General features: G+C 34.6%; 1 protein-coding gene across 1 annotated transcript in view; it reads left to right on the top strand.

Annotated features, from left to right (window-relative positions):
- Positions 1-7,578, top strand: part of LOC136800799 (uncharacterized) — a 33,073-nt gene extending 25,495 nt beyond the window's left edge. The window contains exons 5-10 of the mRNA XM_067057456.1: positions 1,743-2,011; positions 3,443-4,151; positions 4,661-4,920; positions 5,164-6,467; positions 6,836-6,938; positions 7,421-7,578. Coding sequence (XP_066913557.1) covers positions 1,743-2,011; positions 3,443-4,151; positions 4,661-4,920; positions 5,164-6,467; positions 6,836-6,938; positions 7,421-7,578 — 2,803 coding nt within the window. The remainder of the gene's footprint in view (positions 1-1,742; positions 2,012-3,442; positions 4,152-4,660; positions 4,921-5,163; positions 6,468-6,835; positions 6,939-7,420) is intronic.
- The last annotated feature ends 378 nt before the right edge of the window (positions 7,579-7,956 follow it).

Here is a 7,956-nt window from a genome sequence, read left to right on the forward strand (position 1 = left end):
TCTCTCGATCTTACGATGAAATCTTTGATAAGGTTGAACGTTGATAGAACAGGAAGATCGGATTCTCCTAGCTGATGGTTCTTACGTCTGAGCTGGACTCGTAATTCCTCAAACTTCTGGACGGTAAGGTTTGTATCTGTGATGGTTTAGGATTGGATGGGGTTCTCATCGATGACGTAATCAACTTGTTTGATTATGACCTTCATATCGATTTCCAATGACTTGCTGGTTTCATCATGTGTTGACATGGTGACGGGTTTATCAGATGTTGTGTCCGGTGATTTTGGTTCGACGACACCGGTCAAGTGAAGAGTACGGTAATTGATGCGTGGAACGTTACGTAATTTCATTCAATTATGTGACGTCATAACACGTGACGACGAGTGAGCGAGTTAACGAATGAGTGATATGATTGATCGATAATTGACACGTGGCTTGTCGGAATTACCGTTTGTCTGAATGTTGGGCAGGGCACAGAGACTGACGCGTTTGGAACTTTTATGACATGTTCAAACTGAATGAAGAAAAAATACAATGTTTTAGTCTAAAAAAAATTAAGAAAAATGACAAATTTTAGTCTGAGAAAAAATTGAAAAAAGTGACAAAAGTTGATCATCCAAAAAAAATTGACTAATCTTAATCTCAAAAAATTGAAAAAAATGACGAATCTCATATACTGTAAGATTGACCAAAAATGAGTGAAAAATTTCTTCGTAAAAATGTAAAAAAGACATCCATTTCAAAAATTTCATAACCTAATCTTAACCTAGGGAGACATGATGCCTGAGCCCTGGTGAAAAATACGAAATAATGAACGAGTGAGAAACGAGAAGGAAACCTACCAGGTAGCCAGTAAATATGGTATTGAGTGCCCAAAAATGACAAAATGACGATTGAAAAATCAAAGTTAAAAATTGAATTCCATCAAAATTTCTCTTATACTTTGAACCTCACATCTCTCTAAGTAAGGAACAAGTTAGCTCCTTGAAAAAAAGTGTCCCGATTTTAATAAAAAGCTGACAAAAATGAACAAAAGATGACATAATGAAACAATAGAAAAATAATGACAACGCACGCATTGAACATAAAAATAAGATGCGTAAAAATTAATTGAAAACAGAAGCTAATGAACGCAAAACACTGAAGTGACACTGAAGCCATGGAAACTGAAGACTTTGAAAAGAGAAGCTGTGGCTAGGGACTGAGAATTCTTTTGATTTTATTGAAAATTTACTAAAAATACATCAGAGCCACCAAGCTCGCATTACACATTCAGCTTCTAGCTTGTTGACATTAACGTCGCTAGTTTTAGACTACGATCAGACGCTACGGTAACAGATCGTCTCAAAACATTGTGTGGACGTCAATATTAGAAATGACGTTAGAAAGAAAAAAACAGATCGAATTACGTTAGTTCCACTTTTTTCATCGGAACGGAACTGCTTCGTGTCGTTGATCTGAAGCATTCCAAAATCAGTATGATTCCGTAAAATCCAACCGTAACAGGAGCAATACGAAACCATAACATCTGAACATGGTCTTAAATGTTTTTTTTAACTAAAATTCAGCGAGGAATTTTTAATTTAATTTTTGGGTTAATATAATTTTTGTAAAACTTTCTAATAATTTGAAAAAGAAGATAAAAATTACCTTTCTGAAACTTTGAACACCGCTGACTTTAGTTTATAATGTAAGCTTTTAAATTTCAGTTAAAGTTTATTTTCAAAATTTCGAATTTTTAGCCTCGATGTTAAAACCACAAGGAATAACCAGCTGGAATTCATTCTACCAACCAAACAAGACGTGAAATATGTCTTGAGAGCTGAAACATGGGATCAAGCTCAAAATCGATGGGTATGTCGTGAACACCAGTTGGAAACATTGAATGGCAGTGAACAAGTTCTAATACTGAATCACTTACAAGAAAGATGCAGATATGATGTTCGAGTGTTGGCTAAAAACTCAGCTGATGAAATCATTGTTTTAACAATAGAAAATATCACCACCAAAGGTAGCTTTTCATATTTGATTACTTCTACAAAGCCAACTACAACCAGCTTATTGTACTTCAGAAGTACTCTTTAGTTAGGGTTAGGGTCAGGGTGAAAATAATGGTATTCAAGCGAAATTTGCTCAAAGGTTTAAAAACGCTTTAAGAAGGTGTTAAAGATTTAAAATACCTTACGAATTCAAAGTTTTGTAGGATTTCAACTCTTTAAAGAGTTTGTCGCGTGCATTAAGTCGCCTTCATGCTTTGACGATTTTTTTTCAATTATCACCCTGCCGATGATTATTTAAATTTAAAGTTTAAAATAGTTTTTGTACATTTGGAAAACTTACCGAGATAACTTGGTGCTTAAATGAGAATGAAAAAACACATTAACATGAAAGACGCGTATAATAGCTACTCACTTGATTTCTGCTTTGGACATATTCCTGATATTCCACTACATGTTTTTATAAGCATATAAAAATCCGGTAAGGTTGAAAGCTTATTAAGGCTGAAAAAGTGCTTGAGGGATGCTTATATCCTAACATAAATTTTTCGAGTATGCTTACAAAAGATAATGAAATTTTATAAAGATTCGATTTTTTATTAAACATTCGAATTTTTTTATCAAACGTTCGAATTTTTATTAAAACATTCGCAACAAAAAAAAATGAAGTAGCTATACTACAAAATAGCTTATACTTTTTTCATAGGCTCGAGGTAACGGTTAGCATACGCTTAATTTTCCCCCATATCTGAGCCTAGATATGCTTACAAGCAGGGGTACAGAGGCAGGCTACTAACCCATAGGAGGGTACTAACTTGATTTTTTACTAAAATTTTGTTTAGTACCACCCACCCATATTTAGTACTACTTATTTACTACTTCATTCTTTCGCTGTAAAAATTAGGGACGCCATCCCTAAAATCTTAAATTTTACAAATTAGACCAAGAGAGGGGTACTATTGTTAGTTTTTCAGACTGAAAATTGACAGATAATTCAAGCAAACCATCAATGATGGAGTCAGAAGCTTTTGTCCTTTGATTTTCATCACACACTTCTTGACCATTTTGGAAGTTTTGTCTTCAAAAAAATCAAAACATTTCTCAAAAGAGTAAAGAAAATTTGTCGATTAAAAAAATTTCAAATCAAATAAATTAATATTTGAAAAAGTCAAACTATTACAACATACTACTTTTTTTATTGAAAAACAGCAAAATTCTACTAAAGTAGTACCGGGTACTAACTTTTTTGAAATGCAAAAATAGACCACCTGGCTATGGGTCAGTACCCTGTGTCTGTACTCCCCCTCTGTTACAAGTGCAATGCTTATAAAAATACATGTATGCACCATGTGTACTATAAAAAAACGTATAGATGCGCTCTTTCAAACTACTCAAATTTTAAGAAACTCACTCTCAATTATTTTGGGGGTCCTTCTCATTCTCAGATGCAATTCACAGACATACCGATACCTATGGAGTTACAATGGTATCCCACACATTTGGATTAAAAACAGATGCACCTTCATTTATCGAAGGGCAACCCAACAATGCAAAAAAGATCATTTACCATACTGGTGCTGGCAAAGAAATTCGTTCTCTCGATCTCATCGATTGTGGAAAACATGTCCGCTCAAATTTTAGTGAAAAAGAACTCATCCAGTCCCAAGTTCTTATCCCACAGCTCCATCAATTGCATCCCAAATCTTTGAATTTTCGACTTGCTTCAAAGATACTGGAGATCTTTGGCGACTGTTATCTCCTAACCAATGTTGATTTTCACAAGCATTTATCAAAAACGCTTGGCTACGATGACCAGCAAATGTCTAATATGTACAACAGCCTTCCAAAAGGAGGCTCCGCAATGGTGCTTTACCCAAAGGAAATGCCGATTGCAATTATCATGACATTACCGGAAAATGAAAATGAAAGTTTACATCAACTGTTTGTCAAAGCAAATGAAAATTTGAAAGCTTTCATGACAATACATGCCGATATCTTCAAGCAAAGAAAGCAACGGTTCGTTGTCATCAACACTATTGCAGCAGCCTGGTACAAACTGAATGATTTTGAAGACTACTGTACTCAATGCAATGTTGATTTGATGTTGTTTAAAGAAGAACTAGAGACAAATAGCAATCTTGAAGATTTCTACAGGTTCGTATAGAATATACCACTTAAAAGTTGCTAAGGTGATTAAGTTGAATTCTGGAACACTATAACCGTGGCCCTATTTCAGAGAAATTACGCCAGGTATCAATTTAGTCGTTGTTTCGAAATACCTGGCATAAAATTGTCTGTGTTTATTTGATTGGTAAAATTAGAGATATGAATGAACCAACTTATGTTAGCGTTGTTAAGTATCGATAGATATTTTGTGACTACGAACATGTTTCCTCTAGCCTTTGCTCATGTTAAAGCACTTTTCTATAGGCTAACCCAAAAGTAAGGCAGACTTACTCCTCAAAGATCAACTTTCTAGAACGAATTTCCGCTCGTTTTTTTGTTTTTGAAGCAAAATGGATATGCTACGCGGGATTAGTCTACCTTGCTTTCCACTTATCCTGTAGAAAAGTACCCTTAATGTCACAGAGGCTAGAGGAAAAGGTTCGCCATCGCAAAATAAGTATCGAAAGTTTATTTCGCCATTTATATTGTAATTCTAGGAATGTTAAGAAGGAGGCACAAGATCCAAACTATGACGCAGACGCTGGGAGTAGTGACGATGATGTAGATGAAAATGAAAAAGAAGATGCAAGAAATATGGTTTTTGAAGTCGCTAGTAGATCGATTGTGATGGAGTCGATTATTGACGAGAGATTCCCCAATTTGTTCTGTAAAACAGATGAAAAGATTTGTAAACGAATTCTTAACGAATATCAGAGTAATGCAATTTTGGATTTGTCAAGCAAGAAAATCATTACCGGTGAGCTGCCCTAGATTTCCTTTTAACATATTGTTTACATGTTCAAACATTCTCAGTTTTGTGGCTAATCATTTAGGGTTTCTAAACAAAGAAGAATGGGTATATGATTTTTGCATCACTTATTCCTGTTGTCAAGATACATTCTCAATACCTGGAGATAACATTTACTGGTTTATAACTAAATTTCAGTCTTGACAGCTCTTTTGTTTTTTTTGACAAAGTCTTTTGTCACTATGTTTTCAGGACCTTATGGATCAGGTAAAAGTGTTGTGATACACGAGATGATCCAACGACTTGCAACTAACGACAATGATATTATATATTACATTGGGTTTGATGAATACACCATACAACAAGTTCAAATGCACGAGTTTTGCCGGGGGATCTCACCAAATATCCTTTGCCGGAATATTGCTGATTTATCAATTGAAACAAGTAATACCACGAAATTGCTCACTCTTTCCCAATGTCTCAGTTATATTGAAAATGAACATCTTAATACGATTGATAGAGTCCATGTCATAATTGACGAGTTTGATGGTGAAGATGTTGATGAAGAAGAAGCTAAAAATATCAAGGGGATGTTAGAATCGCCCTTCTTCAAGAAAACTAATCTCGTGATAGCAATCCAAAGCTGTCAAAAGAGTCGAAGGCTTGATCAAGGTGGTCGTGTTGAAAATATTTCGAGCAATTGCTTGCAAGAGCTGGGTATAAAAGAATATAAGCTACCGAAAACGATGCGATACAGTGGAAAAATCAATGACGTCATGCTCTCTGTGCTTTCAAAGGTGGAAGAGGAAGAGAATTTTTATAATGCCCCAGATGGAAAGTCTTTAGATGATACGGCTCTATCGCAAGAAACACCTAAAGAAGAACGAGTTGAAGTGGATATCAACATACCTGAACCACAAGAAAACATTCCATCTAAAAAGGAAAATTCTGGCGAACTCCTGGAGACCTACAAAGACGATTTCAATATAAAACCGGAATTTGAGCACAAAGCATCTAAGACAGATCTTAAAGAAGAACCTGCGAATCTTGGTGATGATGAAAAATTGATGTTACAAAATGATACAGCTATTACCAGCGCAAATGAAGTCAAAAGCATGATACAACCCATATTGAAATTCGATGACTACTTCATAAATTTAGACTTAGACTCGGATAATAAAATTATATCAAACTTCAAATATCCGGAGAACAAAGGTAACGGTACTGGTGTTGGAGGAGTTAAACCATCCCTATTGCGCCTTGATAGTGCTACCTTAATTGACGTTAAACCTCTGGTGTATTATTTGAGGAATGTCTGTTTCAAGGAGGATGAAGCGAAGCATTTGATGATAGTTTGTAATTTCGTTGATCTGATCCCGTTGATCAGATGTGCATTGGCATCAATCTCTGTAAATCATGTCGAATATATTGACTGCATCCATAAAAATCCTGCCAAACCAACTGAATTCAAGAGGCATATACTGGATGAATGGAAACAAGGATGCCAAGTTCTATTAACAGATTGTAGAGGATGCAGAGGCATAGAATACAAGGAGGTAAGAGACTTTTTCTATATTTTGAAAGAAATTTAAACGATTGAACAACAGTGAATACAATAGTTGTTCCAATATTTTTAAGGAACTTCCATATTTCAATTTACCCTTAGTTATAAAATTTCAGTCATTTCAACTTAAAAGAACGATATTTTAACTTTGATGATGTGCATTTAGGCATATTTGATTTCTCTATTTCAAGAAATTCATCAAAAAACCGGATTAAAAGCCAAAAATAAAAAAAAAGAAATCGGAAAAGAAAGAACTCTATGAAACATTCTTAACAAATCTGTAAATCACTTACAAACACTGCAAATCATAAAATATGAAACATTTATTTAGGGAATCATAACTTTTTCACGATGATTTAGGTCCTTGTCATATGGGATGAAAGTGATTACCATTCGCGACATATGTTTGGTGAAGCACTTTCTCGAGCTCGGACTAACCTTTACATTGTCACAATCAAATCAGGTAATATGAATTATTTATTTGGAAACCTGTCCATAATATCCTTGATAAAAATTTCCTAACACATCGACTCGTGAAAGTTAATGTTCTCGAAAAAAAAGGAATCCCCTTTCACGTCGCGAAAATTTTAATTGGGATAACCGCGAAGTTTTCTTCGGAAATAGGAAAATTACAGTATTTTTTGCTTCAAATTTATTTTATTTTTAATTCATACACGGATTTACTTACTTTTGGCAATCCAACGCGATTTTGTCAGTTATTTTTTGTAATGAAGGCAATAAATTGTAATAAATTTTCGAAAACACGAAATTAAGTCCCACAAAAATTTCCCCGAATAAAAATGACGTATTATTCCAACTCACGTCTGCTCCGTCCCCAAGAACTGTTTATTCGTAAAAATTTTGCGCCTAAAGGTATGAATTACCAATTCTAAATCATTATTAAGAGTCTCCAGCTGATTTAAATGTTCTTTTTTCATTACCTAGACGAAGGTCGTTTGTGTAACCTCACCAGGGTAGTAGATACTCTAATAAAAGAAAATCTTGTCCAGAATAAAACAAAAGAATGCTTCGAGAAATCTGTAGGATTGAATATTCTGCCATTGGAAGAATTCAAGACAAGAATAGATTTCAGCAATTCGTAAGTAATACATGTTGTTATTAATTTTTATTTTTGTAAGGAATTTAATTTAGAAGATGCCTGAAAAAATCTGTCTTGAGGCCTCAAATATGCCGAATTTAGGGTAATATATGAAGTTAATTAAATTTACCGAAATCTAATTACTCTCGGGTACCTAATAGCCGCCCCCCCCTCGGTTGGAAAAAATCTCAAAACTTAATAAGCGGGTTGAGGTTGGAAAATCTTTGAAAAGGAGGCTAATACAGCAGAATTGGAACAAAATAGGGAACTTTCAAAAATATTTTCCCAAAAATTAATAAACGGGGGGTGGGGGGTTGGAATAAGAATGTCCTGGGTGGAAAATTTTCGAAAAATTAATTAGCGGGGGGGGGGGCGGCTATTA

This window comes from Clytia hemisphaerica, unplaced genomic scaffold (assembly GCF_902728285.1).
Source record: "Clytia hemisphaerica strain Z4C2 unplaced genomic scaffold, Clytia hemisphaerica genome assembly, whole genome shotgun sequence".
NCBI classification, from domain to species: Eukaryota; Metazoa; Cnidaria; class Hydrozoa; order Leptothecata; family Clytiidae; genus Clytia; species Clytia hemisphaerica.